The sequence below is a fragment of the Balaenoptera musculus genome, chromosome 18 (assembly GCF_009873245.2).
Source record: "Balaenoptera musculus isolate JJ_BM4_2016_0621 chromosome 18, mBalMus1.pri.v3, whole genome shotgun sequence".
Taxonomy (NCBI): domain Eukaryota; kingdom Metazoa; phylum Chordata; class Mammalia; order Artiodactyla; family Balaenopteridae; genus Balaenoptera; species Balaenoptera musculus.
Genome location: NC_045802.1, coordinates 23,190,657 through 23,212,946, shown reverse-complemented (window position 1 = coordinate 23,212,946; position 22,290 = coordinate 23,190,657). Strand labels below are relative to the sequence as shown.

At 34.8% G+C, this 22,290-nt stretch overlaps 1 protein-coding gene across 6 annotated transcripts in view; it reads right to left on the bottom strand.

The window, feature by feature from the left end:
* Positions 1–3,736: 3,736 nt before the first annotated feature.
* Positions 3,737–22,290, bottom strand: part of CCDC122 (coiled-coil domain containing 122) — a 34,758-nt gene continuing 16,204 nt past the window's right edge. For all 6 annotated transcript variants that reach the window (XM_036831586.1, XM_036831585.1, XM_036831583.1 and 3 more), the window contains 3 exons: positions 19,387–19,785; positions 18,513–18,629; positions 3,737–4,679 (listed from right to left, as the gene is read on the bottom strand). In XM_036831586.1, coding sequence (XP_036687481.1) covers positions 4,530–4,679; positions 18,513–18,629; positions 19,387–19,785 — 666 coding nt within the window. In that variant the 3' untranslated portion in view covers positions 3,737–4,529. The remainder of the gene's footprint in view (positions 4,680–18,512; positions 18,630–19,386; positions 19,786–22,290) is intronic.

The window sequence follows — 22,290 nt, the reverse complement described above, 5'->3', positions numbered from 1 at the left end:
AGAACGGTCTCCCTCTAAGGAATGACAGACACTTGACAGTGGCTGTACACAGTCTCTGTGGGAAAGGTGGATGAGGAGAAAACTGTGTAATATTTTCAGCCAAGTGTATGTGCTGACATCTGGCTGGCTAACTGGGCATGAATTAGTTAACACTAGTCATTGAAGACAATACAACTCATTTTTGCGGGATTGTTATATTTTTCCCATATCACATACATAAAGAAGCACTATGAAATCAAGGAGAAATAGTCTTGAAAGCACCTTGAGGAAGCTTCTCCAATACAAGCACGAGGATTACAAATTTCTAATCTATGTAAAATAATGTCATGGGGAGTAATAAGTAATACATAATAGATAAGGTGGACGATATGTCTTGACTTAAACGTTTTGGACAAAAAAGAAATTTGAAGGTGTATCTTAGACTGGCAGTGTATTATCATTGCCTCTAAATTACCTGTGCTATGTGACAGCAATACTGGCAAATATCTGTAATTTAAGTGTTTTATTCCAATTCTGACATGATTGTTATGCCAGAGAGCTTTTTGAGTAAGAAGCCTTTTAAAACTATTTATCACATGAACTCTGGTTTTGCTATTGGAATACACCATCTCATTAATTAAAAGAGTGAAGTTTCATTATTTCATGTCTGTCTTTACTGGGTTATGTAAACAGCAACTCTGCCATTACTAAATCATATGCTATTTTAATTTTTCTAAAAATGTAGACCTCATAGCCATCATTGAAATAGAACATTACAGGAGAGAAAAAGCAATTTGGAGCATCCCATTCTTAGATATGTATTGAATAAATCTATTCTGTTATTAGTATCTGTTTCAATTTATTTTTCCTGGTTTCATTCACAGTTCAGTAACATTCAGGAGAAAGTGCTATATGGTAGCTAATGTGCTATAGAAGACCCATTACTTATACTGCCAAATTTATCAGGAAAGTAAAAGAACAAAAACCAAAAACCAAACCCTTCCCTTAGAAATACATTATAAATTCAAGTAAACAAATATAGCATAGGTTATTTATGACAGACACACAACTTTTAGCTACTGATCATTAGCTTTACTAATCATTAGCTTAGTTAATGAAAAATAAAATATAATATTGAAAATATGAGCAACTAGTAAATCAAATAGTTTTTAGTTGAAAAACCATAAGTTCTTAGTCTACTGACTCTCCCCACCAAAAAATAGTCCTAAATTTCCACAGTATTGATATAGGCCTTAATGATTTATATGGATGAACAAGGGATTCCATGTTCAATGCAAGATGATATAGGAACTTCGAGTATTAATTGTAATCACCTATGTGAACTTTACAAGGTTCCAAAGCAATTTTTATAAGCAGAATTTCACTTTTCTTAGCCAAAATGTTTTACTAATACTGACTTTCATGTACTGATGTCACACAGAGTGAAGTAAGTCAGAAAGAGAAAAACAAATACCATATGCCAACACATATATATGGAATCTAAAAAAAAAAAAAAAAATGGTTCTGATGAACCTAGGGGCAGAACAGGAATAAAGACGCAGTTGTAGAGAATGGACTTGAGGACACAGGGAGGGGGAAGGGTAAGCTGGGACGAAGTGAGAGAGTAGCATTGACATATATACACTACCAAATGTAAAATAGCTAGTGGGAAGCAGCCGCATAGCACAGGGAGATCAGGTGCTTTGTGACCACGTAGAGGGGTGGGATAGGGAAGGTGGGAGGGAGATGCAAGAGGGAGGGGATATGGGGATATATGTATACGTATAGCTGGTTCACTTTGTTATGCAGCAGAAACTAACACGATGTTGTAAAGCAATTATACTCCAATAAAGATGTTTAAAAAATAACAAATTTTTAAAGCAGTTGTAGGTTTATAACAAAATTGAGAGAAAGTCACAGAGGTTTCCCGTATACTCCCTGGTCCCACACATGTACAGCCTTCCCATTTATTAACGTTACTCACCAGAATGGTACATCTTTTTAAACCAAGGATGAACCTACACTGACACATCATAATCACCCAAAGTCCACAGTTTACCTTAGGATTCACCCTTGGTATTGTACATTCTATGCATTTGGACAAATGTATAATGACATATATCCATCATTACAGCATCATACAAAATATTTTCACTGCCCTAAAAAAATCCCCTGTGCTCCACCTATTCATCTCTCCTCCAACCCCCCACTCTCAGCAACCCTGGCAACCACTGATATTTTTACTGCCTCCATAGTTTTTCTTTTTCCAGAATGTCATATAGTTGGACTTATTAACTTTTTCAGATTGGCTTCTCTCACTTAGTAATATACATTGAAGTTTCCTCATATCTTTTCATGGCTTGATAACATTTCTTTTTTAGCACTAAATAATATTCCATTGTCTGGATATACCACAGTTTATTTATCCATTCACCTACCAAAGGTCATCTTGGTTGCTTCCAAGTTTTGACAATTATGAAAAAAGCTGCTATAATCATCTGTGTTTTTGTGTGGACATCAGTTTTCTACTCCTTTGGATAAATACCAAGGAGTGTGACTGCAGGACCATATGTTAAGTGTACGTTTAGTTTTGTAAGAAACTACCAAACTATCTTCTAAAATGGTTGTACCATTTTGCATTCCCAGCAGCAATGAATGGGAGGGTTTCTGTTGCTCCACATTCTCATCAGCATTTGGTGTTGTCAGTGTTACAGATTCTGGCCATTCTAATAGGTGTGTAGTGGTATCTCATTGTTTTAATTCTCATTTCCCTGATGACATATCATGTGGAGCATATTTTCATATGCTTATTTGCCATCTGTGTACCTTCTTTGGTGAGGTGTCTGTTAGGTCTTTGGCCCATTTTTTAATCTGGTTATTTGTTTTCTTATTGTTGAGTTTTAAGAGTTTATTTTATATTTTGAATAACAGTTCTTTATCAGGTTTGCCTTTTGCAAATATTTTCTTTCAGTCTATAGCTTGTCTTATCATTCTCTTGACAGTGTCTATTACAGAGCAGACATTTTTAATTTTAATGAAGTCTAGCTTATCAATTATTTCCTTCATGGGTTGTGCCTTCGGTGTTGTATCTAAAAAAGACATCACCATACTGATGGTTAGCTAGGCTTTCTCCTATGTTATCTTCTAGCAGTTTTATAATTTTGCATTTTACATTTATGTCTGTGATCTACTAACTCTAACCCTAACCCTAATCCTAAAAAAAAGCAGAAAGAAAGAAAATAACCTAGTTCTGAGTCATGGACCAATGCTGATTGTGTTACAGCATAAGCCACTTGAAGTGTTAGCCATAATAAGCCATGCAAATTCCTAATAGGACTACTAATATTAGGCAAACAAGATTATCAGGTTTTATGTCAGCTATATTCTTTTTCTGGAAGGTTGCCTATCTCCACTTCATTTAGTTGTTTTTCTGGGGTTTTATCTTGTTCCTTCATCTGGTATATAGCCCTCTGCCTTTTCATCTTGTCTGTCTTTCTGTGAATGTGGTTTTTGTTCCACAGGCTGCAGGATTGTAGTTTTTCTTGCTTCTGCTGTCTGCCCTCTGGTGGTTGAGGCTCTGTCAGCTATACTCTTACCGAATCTTATGCACATAGAAAGGTGAGGAGAAAATGGACCTAAGATACCTTTTTGATGTTATTGCTTTGAACTCATTAAATCCTAAAACTGAATATTTAAAAACCATATCTTCAATAATTAATGTTTTGTTTCTGCTTCTAAAAATTTGACGCAATGGAGCCACAAGAAGGAGTGCTTTTATTCTAAAAGGCACAAGTTTGTTGCTGTGGACATAGTATATGACTTTCAATGAGAAAAAATATATGTTAGTCTACATTGGTTAACATTAAGAGCTGGTATGTTTGCCTTACATGATGTTATAAATTCAATTTAGCTATAGAATAGTAAGAAAGAACATACAGACAGAAAAGTGAACAAAAAATTGTATACATTGCAACACTCTAAAAATATGTTATCCAACAGCAAAGAAAAATGATTGTTACCTTCTGGATAAAAGAGAAAAACTAAGTAAATATCTGAAGCCTTGAACACATAACAACCTTATTATAAATGTCAACATTTATGGACTGCTTTGAAGCCAGGGATAAAAAAGCAGGTAGTTTGAAACAGACAACCATTTAAAATATCTTAATAATTTAAATCATTGTAACTTCAAATGCTTCTTTTCTTCTAAATTTTTGCTTCATGTGCTAGTGAAGGCAACATGTTTATAAACAGGCATTCATGAGTACAATATATCTTATACACTCAAAATATTCATACAGAGTCTTTCACTATTCTTCTGTGAGCCTTCCTATTGTCTCTCTATTGCTATCAATTATCGGGTTGGAAGGCATTTCAGCAAACAGATGACTGATTCAAAGAAAAGAAAACATATCTGTCATTAAGAGAGCCCTCTGATAGTGGATGTTGGCTGTTAAGACCCAAAGGATTTTCTCACCTTTCTATCCCGTAATTTTTGTGGCATAGTCTGTGCTCAGCTTTACCCTATACTACATTACCATATGGCCATGTTAATCTTTTGTTCCAATGCATTTTCTCAGTTCAGCTGCAGTTTTTTCCAGCTGTTGAATGTTCCATTGCCATTGTCTTCTCTTTGACTGAAGCTTGTTCACCTGACAGTGCAAACGCTTAAGAATTGCACCGTATCTCTTATGTTGTACCTATTAAAAGAAGAGCACACGTCAATGTGTATGTGTATTTTTCCTTCCTTGAGAAGGAAAAATAGTAAACAGCCATAAAGGATATTTTGACTACTCTAAAGAGGAAAGCACTTGATTAAAAATTACTTACTGTAAATAATAATGATAATAAAAATAAACAGTAATTATAAGTATTCAACACATTACATGCTAGATACTGTGATGAGAGCTTTTTACATATAATTAAATTCTCATAACACCTTATGATGTAAATATTATTATCCCCACTTTTGTATAAACTGAAGATCAAAGAGTTTAAGTAATGCACTCAAGGTTTCACAGCTAGCAAGTGATGGTGTTTGGGATTTGAACACAAGGGAAGCATCTGTGATGGAGGGCCTTCTACTTATCAAAGCAGGTTCTGGTTAAGAGAAATGGTTTCATTTCCTGTATCTAGTGGTTCACTGAAACATAGACCCATTGATCTAAAAGATCCAGAAGATCATGTAGGCCATTTCCCTGCCATTAAGTAGATCAGTATTTATGCTGAGACAGACAAGGCTACAGCGGAAGGCAGTGAGGCACAGTGGAAAGTGCATGGGTTAAGGCTGAATAATATTTCATTGTGTGTATACATCACAGTTTGTTTATCCATTCATCCATTGATGGACACCTGGGTTGTTCCTATTTTTAGCTATTGTGACTAACACTGCTATGAATATGGATATAAATATATCTTTGAGACTCTGCTTTCACTTCTTTTAGGTATATACCCAGAAGCAGAATTGCTGGATCATACAGTAATTCTATTTTTAATTTTTCGCTGAACTGCCATGCCGTTTTCTACTCTGGCTGCACGAGTTTACATTCTCACCAGCATGTGGGATGGTTCCAGTTCTTCACACACTGAAAGTATTTGATATTACCTGTCTTTTTGATCGTAATCATAGCCATCTTAGTGGGTGTGAAGTGGTACTTCCAGTGAGTGTGACAGTGGTATTGTAGTAAAACACCCACTTTAAAATGAACTGATTGAATAATAGAATAGTGGGGCTGGGAAAGTTACTTCTTCATTCTCATGTCTATTTAAGAGAGCGCTCTAGTCAGTCAGGAAGGTGATTCTAGGTCAATACAAAGAAGAATCAATTTGTCAAAACACCAATTCACCAAATTTGTCAAAATAACCAATTTGCCAAAGTAAGTTTATAGCTTAAGATGGCTGTAGGGAGACAAGACTCTGGGTTTCTGGGGCCTTAAGACTCTGTCCCTGACCTGTCTCCCCTTCTCTCTGTAACTCAGCTTTCCTTTTAACTGGGACCCTTTTTACTGGGACCCTCAGTACAGTTTCCCCTCTCTCTTTCCCAACTCCTCCCTTAACTTGGAGCTTCTTCACCTTTATTATGCCATGGCTCATTTTGATAGTATATGAGGACTATGGACTTCTTCTTAGAGTGTTTTTAAATGTAAAATAAAACATACATGATTACAAAAGAAACCAATTATATGGAAACACAGTTCTGCAGAGCATCAGGGGAACTAGGACAGAAACACTGTAAGCATTCCAAAATACTGATATAAAAACAAAGTTAAAACTTGTCAACTAACACTTCACATAAATTGCTATAAACTTTAAACATCCTTTTAAGTTTCCAGTTTTGTTAATTCTGCAAAGTCAGATAGTTCATTCAAATTGGTGAACTAGGCCTCCTGATATATTGGCAAAACAGAAAGTGACTTTAAAAGAATTATAAATAAATTAGTAAACAGAAACATCATATTAGATAATGAAACTATATTCAAAAGAATATTTTTAATATATCAAGTATATTCAAAGGGATATATATCAACTTATATGTATATATGTAATACATATCACTGCATATAATATTTATTAATATGTAATAAATATATCCATTGATATATCCAATAGCATACATTTATAGGGAGAATATAGTCACTGAATATGCTTATATACATGTTCATAGAATATACTAATAGAAATCAAATAACTAGAACAAAATTTTGGTTACTCCATAAATCTTATTAGCCTGCTTCTAAAATTATTCTTCAGCAGTGAAGCTGTGAAACTAATACACCATGGATCAGAGTAGAGACATGCAAAGTCCCCTCAGTGGGACTCTAGATCACCAGCCTCAGCTAGATATCACAGGAGGTATTAATATAAACAGAAAGACTATATCATCAGAAGGGATTATGTGAAGAACGTAGCACAAAAATAGGCAAGTGAAGGAGGCATGTGTTGGTAGTTCCCATCCAGTGACTACCTGATAAGAATAACGCTGTTACGGAGATTGGCTCCTTGAGTGTCCAGAGCCAGAGGTCAAGAACACTCCAACTCAAATGACTGACTTGATTTCCATGCTCAGTAACCAGCTTTATGATAATTTGCCTTCCAGTGTAGTTTCCTTACAGGGAGAAGAAGCACTGATGACTGATACGTTTTCTGATTTCCTTGAGAGTTTTGTTTATTATTGTAAATTAATAAACTGGCATTTGAGTTTTATACATCAGGTTCTTGTGAACTCTACTAGCACTTCTCCATGTCTACCCAACTCTGGGATACTTAAAATGTTAATTTTCTAAGCCCACAAGGCTAAAAGGAGGTTTTGGCCAAGAAGTGACTTCGTAAAGGTGAAGGTCACATTGTGAGCCTTCTTGAAGGCCAGCCAATTATTCAGCCTCTATTGGTATAATTCTGCCTTTGGTATGTGTCAATATTCAAACTTGAATACCATTACACAGCTAAGGATGTAGTGGTTCTGGAGAGAATACAGCTTTTTTTGCCTCTAAGAAATGGAGGGGTTACTATTCTTATTTAGTTATTGTTACACTCAGGGCAGAAATAAGAATAATAATGAAGCAGGTGTGGTGCTCAGAAAACACAGTGGCAAAAAGAGTGGCCTCTTCATTCCCTTCACTCTAGACACACTTCACTTCTAGAATCTGAGTCCAAGTACGTTCTCATCTTAAGACTTCTGCACTTATTTTTTCCTTTGCCTGGAAAGCTATTCCTCAGATCTACATGACTAGCTCCTTCACTTCTTCACATTGTTTGTGTTTTGAAAGTGAAACCAACTCTGCATTCCTGAGATAAACTTTGCTTGGTCATGAGTTACTAACCTTTTTATACATACTAGAGAATGTCAATTTGAAAATATTTTGCATCTACGTTCATGAGGAACATTGGTCTGTAATTACTTTTCTGGTAATGTTCCTGTTCATTCTTTGTGTCAGGGTTATGCTGGCCTCCTAAAATAAGCTGGGAAGAGTTCCACCCTCCATTTTCTGAAACAATTTGTATAGGCTGGGTATTATTTCTTCCTTAAATGTGTGATAGAATTTACCAGTGAAGCCATGTCAGTCTGAAGCTTTCCTTGTGGGGAGGGTTTTAATTATGAGTTCAATTTCATTGATTCCTACTTCACACCATTTATATAGCCTAATTTTAAATGGACCATAGGTCTAAACATAGAGGTAATTTCTTCCTATGTTACTGATGGTATGTGCGCTTTTCAAGGAATTTGTCCATTTCACCTAAGTTGTTAAATTTATTGTTGTTTATAATAGGCCTTTATCATCCTTTTAAGTCTATAGGACCTAAGGTACTATCCCCACGATCCTCATGATTTTGATCAGTATTGTTATGGTTTATCAATTTTATTAGTCTTTTCAACTTTTGGCTTTGTTGATTTTCTCTGATTTTCCATTTTCTATTTCACTGATTTCTACTATTTATTATATCATTTCTTCCTATTTGCTATTGGCTGAATTTATTCTTATTTTTCTAGTCTCTTAAGATGGAAGCTTAGATAATTGCTTTTAAACCTTTTTTCTCTTCTAATATGCACATTTAAAGCTGTAAATTTTCCTCTAAATACTGCTCTAGCTATACCCTATGGTTTTTTATATGCTGTGTTTTCATTATCATTCAATTTCAAATATTTTCTAATAATTCTCATGATTTCTTCTTTTTTTGTGATTTCTTCTTTGACTCATGGATTATTTATAATTGTGATGCTCAATTTCAAAATGTTTATGTATTTTCTAGCTTTCTTATTGTTACTGATTTCTAATTAAATTCTGCTGTTATCAAAGAATACCAAATTCTTTGAAATTTATCATCCAGTGTATTGTCTATCTTGGTGAATGTTCCATGTGCATTTGAAAATAAAGTATAATCAACAGTTATTAGGTGGAGTATTTTATATATGGTAATTAGGTTTAGTTGGTAGATAAGTTGTTCAAATGTTCTATATCCTTGCTTACTGATTTTGCGTATTGTTCTATCAACTATTCAAAAAAGTTGTTAAGCTCTCCAATATGATTGTAGATTTGTGTCTTTTTCTTTATAATTTTGTCAGTTTTTGCTTATGTATTTTGAAGCTTTATGATTAGGTAAATACACATTTAGTATTATTATTTGTTTCTGGTGAATTGACTGGCCGTCTTCAACTTTGATGGTAGTCCATATCTTAAAATCTACTTGATATTAATACAGCCACGACCAGCTTTCTAAAGATTGATGTCTTCATAGTTTATCTTTTTCTATCTTTCAAACTGTCTGTGTCTTTATATTCAAAGTGCATCTCTTGTGAAAAAGTTATGTTCACAAATTGTTTTCTCAATCCAATCTGATCATTTTTACCTTTTAATTGGAGTGTTTAGTCCATTTACATTTGATGTAACCACTGATATGTTTGGGTTTAAGTCTACCATTTCAGTATTTTTGTTCTATTAGTCTCCTTTGCCTTTTTTATTTATTTCTTTTCTGTCTACACTCAGAGTGGATCACAGACCTAAATATAGAATGCAAAACTATAGAACTCCTAGAAGATAACACGGGAGAAAGCCTAGATGACCTTGGGTTTGGTGATGTCTTTTTACATACAACACTAAAGGCACAATCCATGAAAGAAATAATTGATAAGCTGGACCTCAAAAAAATTAAACCTTCTGCTCTGTAAAAGACACTGTCAAGAAAATAAGACAAGCCAGAGACTGGGAGAAAATATTTGCAAAAGACACATCTGATAAAGAACTGTTATTCAAAATATACAACAAACTCTTAAAATGCAACAATAAGAAAACAAATAACCAGATTAAAAAGTAGGTCAGAAACCTGAACAGACACCACACCAAAGAAGATATACAAATGGCAAATAAGCACATGAAAACATGTCCCACATGAAATGTCATCAGGGAAATGAGAATTAAAACAACAAGATACCACTACACACCTATTAGAATGACCAAAATCTGCAACACTGACGGCACCAAATGCTGGTGAGGATGTGGAGCAAGAGGAATGCTCATTCATTGCTGGTGGGAATGCAAAATGGTACAGCCACTTTGGAAGACAGTTTGGTGGTTTCTTACAAAACTAAACATACTCTACCACATGATCCAGCAATCACACCCTTTGGCATTTACCCAAAGGAGTTGAAAACTGATATCCACACAAAAATACAGATGTTTTTATAGCAGCTTTATTCATAATTGCCAAAACTTGGAAGCAATCAAGATGTCCCTCAGTAGGTGAAAGAATAAACTGTTGTACATCCAGACAACAGATATTATTTAGCACTAAAAAGATAAATAAATAAAACAAAAAATGAGCTATCAAGCCATGAAATGTCACAAGGAACCTTAAATGCATATTACTAAGTGGAAGAAGCCAATCTGAAAAGGCCACAAACTGTATGATTCTAACTATACAATATTCTGGAAAAGGTAAAACCATGGAGACAGTAAAAAGATCTGTGGCTGACAGAGGTTGGGGGAGGGAGGGATGAATACATAGAGCACAGAGGATTTTTAGGACAGTGATACTCTTTTTTTTTTTTAATTAGTTATCTATTTTATACATATTAGTGTATATATGTCAATCCCAATCTCCCAATTCATCCCACCACCACCACCCCCCTGAAACTCTTCCGTATGATATTATAATGGTGGATACATGTCATTATACATCTGTCAAAATTCATAGAAGGTACAAAACCAAGAGTAAACCCTAATGTAAACTATGAACTCTGGGTGATAATGATGTGTCAACATAGGTTTATCAGTTGTAACAAATGTACCACCCTGGTGGGAGTTGTTGATAGCTTGGGAGGCTGCCAGGGGGCAGAGAGTATGAGGGAACACTGTACCTTCTGCTCAATTTTGCTGTGAACCTAAAACTGCTCTGAAAAAATAAAGTCTATTAAAAAAATCAATAACCATCACTGTTCTTGTATATTTAATGTGACTTTTTTTCTGGCTGCTTTTAAGATTTTTTTTCTTTGTACTTGGTTTTCAGTAGCTTGACTATAATTTCCTTAGATACAGTTTTCTTTGTATTTATCCTGCTTTGGGTTTGATAAATTTCTTGAATCTATGAGTTATTTTTTTAGTCAAGTTTGGAAAGTTGTTGGCCAGTATTTCTTAATATTTCTGTTCCTTTTTCTCTCTCTCTCCTCATCTCCTGGAACTCTAATTACCCATATGTCACATTGTTTAACATGGTCTCACAAGTCACTAAGGCTCTATGCATTTTCTTTAATTTTTTTTCTTTTTCTCTGTATGCTTGCTTTGATGACTTCTACTGATCTGTCTTCAAGTTTAAGAAAGATCTTGCTTCTGTTGTGTCTAACCTGCTATTAATTACACCCAATAAATTTTTTCAACTTTTTCTTCAGTTCTAAGATTTCCATTTGGTTCTTTTATATGATTAATATTCTTTCTCTTTACCCATTACTGTGTATCCATCTTTCATGTAGAGCAGGGGTCCCCAACCCCGGGGCCGTGGACCAGTACTGGTCTGAGGCCTGTTAGGAACCAGGCCGCACAGCAGGAGGTGAGTGGTAGGCGAGTGAGCAAAGCTTCATCTGCCGCTCCCCATCACTCACGTTACCGCCTGGACCATATACTCCCCCCATCCCTGTCCGTGGAAAAATAGTCTGCCACGAAACTGGTCCCTGGTGCCAAAAAGGTTGGGGACTGTTGCTGTAGAATATTTAACATATTTAATCATAATTTTCCGTCCTTGCCGAACAACTGCTGAGTCAACTGTGACTGTTTTTCTTGATTAATTATCCTCTTAATTATTGGTAATACTTCTCTATTTGTTTACATGTGTAAGAATGCTTTTTATTAACTGAACAGTGTACATAGATTATAAACTCTGGATTATGTTACTTTCTTCTGAAAAGTTTTGAATTTTGTTCTAACAGTCAGTTAAGTTACTGGTGGATCATCTTGAACTTGTGAGACCTTATTTTATACTTTTGCTAGAGAGTGTCCATTTCAGTTTTGTTCTTAGATCTAGGCCTTGTCTTTAGTCTAGTTTTGCGTTAGTTCTTAGTTCTGAGTATGGTCTTTACTCCTAAAGTGTGGCAGTAGTAGCAGTGGGCAGATGCTAAAATCTCAGGTCAGTTCTTCAGCATTGTAGCTGTTTTTCCCCACTGTGATCCTTGAAATTTTACCCCCGCCCCCAATGCAACTGCAGTTCAAGTTAAAGCCAAGGATTTGAAGGGAGATAATACAGAAGTTTGGGGCTCCAAATAAGGCCAAATTTAATATTTACTCAATCAACCTCATGATGAGGGGTAGGAATACCTAAAACAGTATAAAATGATTTCAAACATAAGTTATTATTATTATTTGTGGTGATAATTATTAAGAGAACATATTAAATATTAGTAAGATCATGGAACTTATCTTACGACCCAGTAATTCTACTTCTTGATACAAAGGGTGTGTGTACTATGTTCACTACAACGTTACTTTTAATAGTGAAACGCTGGAAATAATGTCTATCAGTTGTGGCATGTTTATATAAATTAAGGTATAGTCATACTGTGAGATATTTTGCAGCAGTTAAAAGAATAATGTAGGCCCATAGGTACTAATATGAAAAAAACCTGTGATATAGGTTATTGAGTAAGTAAAGTAGTTGCAAAATTATATGTATGGTACTTTATGTAATCTTCCCCTATGCATAGATGTGTGTTCATGTGTGTGTGTACATGCACATGTATATATATACATATATACATACATACTCATGCTTAACCAAGTGCACACACCAAACAGCGGTTGCCATTAGGAAGAGGTGAGTGTGATAAGAGAGCAGTGTAATGGGAGGCAGTGGTCAAAGGAACTTTAGCCTTCCCTCTAAAATTTTAATCTTTTCCACAGAGAATATATTTCCACAGAAGTGAAAACCATTTTTTAAAAAGATTGGGAGTAGAGTCCAAAAGACATGGACTCATATTCTATTCTGTCCCTTATCACTAGCTATATAACCTTGTACAAGTTATTTAAATTTTCTGAAATTCTGTAAAATATGTTACTGTGAGAATTTAAATGGGATAGCCTACACAAAGTGCTTGAAAAATACCAGGCACTCAATAAACAACAATAGATTTAATAATACTGAACATTTCTTCTTGTACCTTTTGTAAGATAGAATAATTTGTTACCATGTTATCTAGCTATCTGAATCATTCTTACCCTGCTTTTAGTTTACCTTTTTACCTTTGCTTCTTTGGGTTTTTCATGTAGGACCGGCTTTCTAGTTGTGTAATCATTTCTGTGGCTGACCTCAGTAAATGAATGGATTAGTTAATTGTGTAACCTGCATGTTGCATTGTAACAAGTGAAACATATTTTGTTCCTGATCCCTAGTAGCTCCGAAAGCACTCTAAATTTTTCCCTGTCCTTTAAATTTGGAGCTCAAATTGAACAAAATTTAGGCAAGAGTAACCGTTAATAAATCTTAAAATGCTTTACACAATACCTGTTATCACAAAATGTTACTTGCAGCACTCATCATTTGCTAAAAACTTCTTAACTGCTCTAGTTTCCCTTCCCTGAAAACTCTTGGATTTGGCAAATAACATGGTTTTAAAAATGACTGTTGCTTAATGCTTTGTATTTGAAGCTTTGTGCTTGTATGCTTTGTATTTTGCTTCCCCACTTTTTTTCGTCAGTGACTCATAACTTATCTTTATTTTCCTCTCTATAGTTCCTTTCTTCTAAAAATATATATAAAGACAGACAAGAGACAGGGAAAAAAGGCATTTTGGGGTAATTATTTTGAAATACTTCTTTCATTCAGACATGGCCTAAAATTACCAAAAACATTCATTTGACTAAAAAAAAAAAAAACATGTAAAATTCAAAAACCATTTTCAGTTTTTCTTAACCAAAAAATGTAAAAAGCAATATAATATCAAGATTAAACATGCAAAGCACAAAATATTGAAAGAATTGAACATTAGAACAAAAGAATACTATAATCCAGGCAAAAGATGACCATGAACTGTACCAAGGCCATGGCTAAAAACATCCAGAAGGAATAGAAAAAAAAAAAAAAGACTCAAAAAAGAAATAAGTAATAAAAATCTTCTGGTATTTGAATTTATACTCTTAAAAAACTAGTTGTTTTGAGAAAGAAGTTACTTGTGTCAATGATAAATTCTCATCAAGCAATAAATGAAATTGTTGGGAAAAAAATGCAGTGTTCTCAAGACAATGCTGTGGCTGTGGTATTTGTCCTTCAGTTTTATAGTTTATTACAGATAATCTCTAATTTCTTAGATTTTCATTTTTTCAACCATAACATTGTGATAGAATTGAGGACTAATTTTTAATGCATTAGAGTTAATAAAACTAAAATTAAAAAGCCTAAAAGGATCTTTAGTAACCCTATTATGAAAGCTTAAAAAAGAGCTTATTAAATTTCACGATAAGAAATATAATGATGAAAACATTAAAAACTGAAGTCTCAAGCTCAATGACATTCCATCTAAATCTATCATTAGTAGACATTTACATCACCCTTTACCACTAAAAATACCTATGTACACTTCTGCTTCTGTCAAAATAAAGTAGATGCATTTCATATACCTATTCCTCATGCTAAGTACAACTAAAATCCCTGGACACTGTATATAATATTAGCATAAGAAGCTTCTGAAAGGTGGAGAGAAGAAGGCAGACTGGCTGGAGACCTTAGGACCCTAGGAACGACTTGGTAATGAGTTCCCTGGGTTTTCATTTTGCCTCATATATCCCAGACTGGATATGGGGAAGACAGCAAGCTGGAAATGCCAATAGGTGCAGACAAAAACAAAACAAAACAAAACAAAACAAAAAAACTCCAAGAAAAGCCTGCTATCTAGCCAAAGGACCAGGAAAAAGGCAGACTCTGCAAGACTGAACACTTTTAGGTAGTAACTACTAAAGTCAAACATCACAGAGAAAACTATGGCCCCCCCACCACCCACACTAGCAAAGCCTACACTTTCACCATTGCTGGGCTATTACAAGGTGCTGGGGCGGTGTCAGAGGAGGCTGACTGGGGAGCCCGGACTTTTCATTCCCTCTGGAAAGTAACAAACCACATCCTCTGGTGTGAGTGGAGCCCATCTGGGGAGGCTGGACTTCTACTCCCATCTAGTGGTAACAAGGCATTCTTCCCCCTCCTCACTGGGAGAATGTCAGAGGAGGCCTAGTGGAGAGTCAGGGCTTTTACCACCGCTCAGTGGTAGCGAGGCCACATCTACACGGGAGCAGTAAAGAGGTGCTCCTGCCCTTCCCAGCCACGGGCTTATCAACAGAAGCCTAGTGGGCAGCCAGAACTCCCACTTTTGACTAGCAGTAACAAGAAGCCCTTCTTCCCGCCATGAGTGTCCATGGAGACTCTGAACTTCCAGTACTACCTGGAAGCAACAATGACCCAGAGTCTTAAAACATAATACCCAACATGTCCAGATCTCAATAGAAAATCTCTCATCAAAGCAAGAACCAGGAAGACCTCACACTGAGTAAGAAATAACAATCAACATGTGCCAACACCAAGAAAATGCAGAAGTTAGCATTATCTGACAAGCATTTTAAAGCCGATCATCATAAAAATGCTTCAATGAGTTAATTATGAATTGCCTGAAACAAATGAAAATATAAAAAGTCTCAGCAAAGGAATAAAGGATACAAAGAACAACATGGAAAAAACACAGTAACTGAAATAAAAAATTTCATGGGATGGTTCAATAGCAGAATGGAGGTGATAAAGGAAAGAATCAGTGAATGGAAGATAGAACTCTAAGGATTACTCAATCTGAAAAACTGAGAGACAAAAGACTGAAAAAAAGAAACGAAGAGAGCCTCAGGGACCTGTAGGGTTATATCAAAAAAAGACCTATGATTTGTGTCATCAGAGTCCTGGAAGGATAGGAGAAAAGAGGGCAGAACTGCAAAAGTATTCAAATAAATCAGAGCTGAAAATTTCTCAAATTTGGCACAAGACATAAGCCTACAGAATCAAGAAGCTGAGAATTTTCCAGATAGTATAAATCCAAAGAAATTAGTTCCAAAACGTATAACAGTAAAACTTCTGAAAACTAAAGACAGGAAAGCTTGAAAGCAGCAAGAAACAAATACCCTATCTGTAGAGAGAAAAACAATTCAAATGACAGTGGATTATCTGTTAGAAATCACAGAGACCAGAAAGAAGTGGCACAGCATTTTTCAACTGAAAAGAACTGTCAACCCAGAATTCTATATCCATCACAATATCTTTCAGAGATGAAAGGGAAATGAAGACATTCTCAGATGAAAAAAAAGAAAAAACCCAGGGACTGCCACCAGCCGACTTCACCTAAAAGAATGAATTTAGAAATTTTCTAAAGAGAAAGGAAATGATAAAAGAGGAAATCTTAGAACATCAGGAAGGAAGAAAGAATATGGTGGAGTAAAAATATGGGTAAATACAATGGACAAATGGAGAGGGCATAGCTAAAGGGTATGGGGTTTCTTTTGAGGTGATGAAAATTTCTAAAATTGACTACGGTAATGGTTACAAATTATCTGTATTCATACTAAAACCCATTGAATTATGCAGTTTAAATGGGTGAATTGTATGGTACGTGAATTATATCTCAATAAAGCTGTTTTCAAAATCAGCATAGTGGTAGCCTGAGGAAAAGGGACAAGAGAACTTTCCGGGCACGATGCAAAAGTTTTATATCTTGATCTAGGTCATGGTAACCCAGGTGTATGTATAAATTGTCAAAATTAATCAAGCTAAACCCTTATAAATAGTGTACCTACTCTTATGACAATTATACCTTAATAAAAATTACTAAGAATCTCAAATTTCTCTCCAAAATGTTTTTACCAATTTATACTCATACCAATAGTATTTTAGAATTCAGGTGGTCCACATCTTACAAATTGTAATATTGATAATTGACAGGCTAAATTTGGGGCCTTATTGTGGTTTGAATTATCAACCCCTTATTGTTAGCGAGGTTGTTCATCATTTCCATTGGGGTTTTTTTCTGATATTCATGTTTTGAAAGGTAAGACTTTTCATACCATTTTACCAATGTTCTATGGCTTGTTTGAAATTTTCTTATCTCTTAGTCACTTATATATGTTACAAATACCCTCTCTCAAAATGAGTCTTGTCTTCTTTATTGTTATGCTGCATCTCAATAATCTAGAAATTTATTATATAGTCAAAAGCAACATTTAATCATGCAGTTTGCATATATGTCTGTGTGTCTCTTAAAATAAATACTTCTGTAACACAAATGGTTAAGTTTGTCTCCTATATTGTCTTCAGTCCTCGTGGAAGCATGTGCATGTATGTGTTAAGAGGTAGGAATCTAATTTTATTTCAAAATTGTCTTTATTTTTTCATATGGCTAACTTATTTTGTTTGTACCATTTATGATGGATTATTTCTGGATTCTTTTTTTCTGTTTCATTAATCATTTTTTCTATTTCTATGCCACTTATATACTGTCTTACTATTATAGTTTTATAATAAATCTTGATATATAGAAGGGTAAAAAAATACCCATTTATTTAGATTGCTAGTAAAATATAAGATAAAATCATGGTGTTTCTTGAAGAGAATGTTTTGTAAAGGTGAGGGTTTTTGTCTTCAAATTCCTCAGGGTTTTTTTATTGTGTCAAATTAGTCACAAACAAGTTGAAAATATACATCTTTTTATTTTCCAAAGTAATTTTTAAGGGTGAAAATTATTTTTTTGCCCTTAACAACGTATACTTTTCCATTTTTGTTCTGCCCTCATCTAAACAATAATGACTACAGAGGTCTGCCAGTGGCACCTCAAATTTAGTCTCACTTTTAATTTTACATATCAGTTTGTTGTTTTTAATTGGACAGTTGAAAATTACAAATAGGAAGTCAGAGGGGTTTAGAATACCAATATTTCCATTGTCTTTACTCTACTTTGAAGAGTCTTTAATTTCTGTCTAGGAGTGGTCATATTTTTGACTGGATAGCTTCTGCTTTCTTTTTTTTTTATGTTTATAGCAACTTTATTCATAATGGCCTAAACCTGGAAGCAAGAAAGATGTCCTCTAGCAGGTGAATGGATAAACAGTGGTATATCTAGAGAATGGAATTATCACTCAGCTCACTATCAAGACATGAAAACACATGGAAGGATTTTAAATGCATATTGCTAGGTGAAAGAAACCAATCTGAAAAGGCCACATACAGTGCCTCTGCTTTCTAGCCATTAATTGGGTACAAAATTGGTGGAATGCGACCTGGAAGAATTCTAGGCCAGATTTAAATAAGAGTGAGTACTTGCTTTCTTTGAGTGTATTAATATATTTGAATATTTTTGAATGAGGGAGTCTCTATACTTATCTATTAATGGTTTAGACTTATCAACTGCTTTTTGTAGTTCTTTTTTGTTCTCTAGCTGTTTTGGGAATTGAGAGTAAACTATGGAAATTATGACTATAGTAAAAGTTTAAAAAATGATCCCATAAAACATTGAAATCCAGATAATTAAGACTTACCTCTATTTCTTTTCTTAATTTTTCATGTGTCTTTTTTTCTTCCTCAAGAAAACAAGTTTTTTCAATGATGGATTCTTTTACAGTTATAATTTTGTCCTTTAGGTTTGTAATGTCTTCCTGTATGTTTATAGAATTTAAAATATACACATCAAACAATGAATGGTCAATATAAATCCAAGATTTTCAGTGTTTCTGTAATTTAAGAAAACTAGCCATCACATTTAATTTTGATAAATAGGATTAGAATATTACTTCTATAGGTACGAGGAACAAAGAATGGTTATTCAAACAAGCAAACCTTAGATTTGAAAATATAGAAGTAAAAACCAAATGAAAATAAGATATAAAGGAAAGTGGTAGTCACAGGGGCAATTGCCCAGCTACGATATAAAGGATATTTTTTAATTCTTTAGCAAGAAATAATAGATATTTTAAGTTTTTATCTCCCAACGTCCTCAAAGAATATTAAGAAAAAGATGCTTAGGGTATAATTATTAATTCATATTGTTTGTGTAACAGCATTAAGCACACTAAATTGATTTTAATTGGTCTGGATCCATTAGCCTGGAAGCTAGAGTTTCAACATCTTTGTGAGTCACACCTTCTGTAACAAATGGATTAATTGTTTACTGTGATTTTGTTTGACTATATATTTTTATTAATCCACAAGGGATTTGGGGATGTTTCCTTTATGGATTTGCACATATGGCATAGTTGTTACATAACTCATGCACTTATACAAGTTTTCAAATTTCTGAATCGAGTTAGAGCACCCATGGGTATTTTATTAAGTTAATGATAAGTTTATCACTTAGTAAGTGTACTTGCAATAAAAGGAATAATAGAAAACATTTTAATAAGTGATATTTCAAACCTGTACTTGTTTCATCAGGTTTCCTTCTGGATTTTGGAGATCCTGCATAAGTTCCTCTTTCATTGTCTTTAGTTTTTTAACAAGGTCTCGTTTCTCCTCGAGTTCAGTCATGAATGACCATTTGCTCTCTACCTCTCTCAAACTATCTTTATGTGCTTTTATTTTTGCATAGTATTCATTATATCTTATCATTTGTTCCTCAAAATCTTCTTGTGCTGCCTCTATATCAAATTTAAGCTTCACATTTTCTGTATGTAAGGATTTGATTTGATTTTCCAGGTTTCCACACTGAAGTCTGGTATTCCGTATGGCAGCATCTTGCTGATAAATTTGCCTTTCTGTTTCTTTAGTTTCTTCAGAGACAGATGCTATTTGTGTTTTAAGCTCATGAAGTTCATTCTGTAAGATATTTCAACATTGTTATTATTAGTTCATGGTATTCAACATGAAAGAAAAGTCATTGTTTTGATCCATAGTGTGTGTAGAAAAATCACTTAACATAAAAAATATATATTTATCAGATATAGAAAAATTGATGCATAACAGGAGACGTGTAATAAAGTAACAAAATTATTTTATAATCAGAAGGAGCCCAGGGTTACATATTTCTTATTTTATAACGTTCATCTAATTCTAAATATTAAAATTTTATCCTTTGTCTTAACATTTTATATCTAAAAGATACTTTACAATCATTTTAATAATATATTTGTGGGCAACCAGAAGTACAAACTAAAGAAAAACTATATGATAAAAATGATAAAACACTCACTTGAAAACACAAAAGATCTAGGTTCTAGTTTCCTTACTACTATTTACTAGTTGGGGTGATCATACATAGCAAACTTAATTACCCTGTTCAAACCTCACTGTCTTCATTTGTAAGATGAGTTTAAAGGTATATTTAGCTTTGCCTCTCTGAGGCATTTGGCATTTCTAACCAGCACCTCCTTTTTAAAACCTACCAGTACTCTTCTCTGCTTCTCCTCAGATATCTCTGAGCATTGCTTTTCAATCTCGATGGTTCCTTCAAATACAGGTTTTCCTCAGGGTGCAGTCATCATAATTTCCTCCTCTCATTCTGTATATAATCCTTGGGTAATCTTATCCATACTTAGATCTTGAGATACATATATGCTAATGATTCACAGAATATAAGTGGCTGTTAAGTCCTATACCCAGCTGCCACTGGCCATCTCAAATTCATCGTGTCCAAAAATCAGACTAATCCTCCCCTCCCCGATCCCATCTTGCTCTCCCTTGTATCAGTCACTTATTGTCAGAACCACAAAACCTCGGTGACATATAACTAGTGTTTATTGCTCATGTGACGAGAAGCAACTGGGCTTGGCTAGGTGATTCTGTTGACTTTGGTTGGATTTCCTCAAATGTCTGGAGGTTGGCTGGCTGTAAGATGATTTAGGTTGGCTTCAACTGGGCCAACCGGGGTGTCTTGGCTTTGCTTCACATGTATCTTATCCTCTAGTGGGCCAGGCCAGGCATGTCCTTCTCATGATGATAGCAGATGCAGAAGAATGGAAGCCCAATTATGGAACAACTTTTTCAAACTTCTGTTTGAATAACATCCCAGCTGGTCACATGATCAAATCTCAGTGGAGGGGTAGAAAGTATGTCCACCCATTATGGGAGGGCATTATAATGATAAATGGCAAAGGGTGTGGATATACACGAGGATGAAGATTTGGGACTAAAAATGCAAATTACCACACCCCTATGTTCCCAAACTTAGTTAATGGTATTCCTTTGGGAGTCATATTTAATTCCTCCCTTCTCTTTATATTTAACTATTCATCAAATTCTGTAGATCCTCCCACCAATACAACTGTAGGCCTTTATCCTTTTTCTTCTATCCAGTATGGTCGTCCTCTTTAAATGAATCTATAATTTGGGGAGGGAAGCACTTCACTAAAAAGGCAGACCCAGCCTGTCCTTTTCTTGGCAGAGACAAGAGAGGGAAGTATACTGAAAAATACATCGTGCTGATGAACTTCAATCTTTATCTCCAGCTCTAATATTTAAAATGCCCACTCGACAGTTCTATTTGGATACCTAATAGATGTCTCAACTACACAGGTTCAGGAAACAACTTTTAATTTGCACACCCAACATGCTCCTCTTCCAGCTTTCCTGATTTCCATAAACTGTACCACTTTCTACCTGGACACTTAAAAACCTAGTAGTTGTTCTTGATTCTTCCCTTAACCTTAACCCCCACAACCTATTTACCAACAAATCTTGATGGTTGGGCCTCCAAAATATATAAAATCCCAGCTCACTTCTGACCAGTCTTTGTAGCATAGTCCAGCTTCCAACTGGTCTCCCTGTTTCCATGCTTCCTCCTCTCCCCCAACTAGACTCCATTTCTCAGGCAGAAGAATCCTTTAAAAACATAAATCATATCATGCTACTTCCCTGCTCAAGATCCTCCATTGCACTAATAATAAAATTCAAATTCTGTAATATGGCTTTTAAGGCCATACATGCTCTAATCCCTATCCACTTTGCCATCCCTCTCGTGTACTACTCTCCCCACTTCCAGCTTCCTTTTGTTTATGAAATACGCCTAGGCCTAGTTCCTTCTCTCCTAAGGGCATTTGTAATTGTTCCCTGCACCTTAGAATTCTCTATCCCTAGCTATTACCTGCTGGGGTCTTTGTCTTTCACAGTTCAGCTTTATTATTACTCCTCAGAACAGTCTTCCCTGAATCAAAATATAAATTAACTACCCACCTTCCTCCCCGTTATTCTCTACACATAATCCTATCGTATTCCCTTTGTAACACCTCAATCAATGGAATTACTTTATATCTTTATTGCTTGCCTGCCTTAACTAGAAAGTAAACTCCATGGGTGCAGTAAACTTGTCTAACTTCTTTACCACCA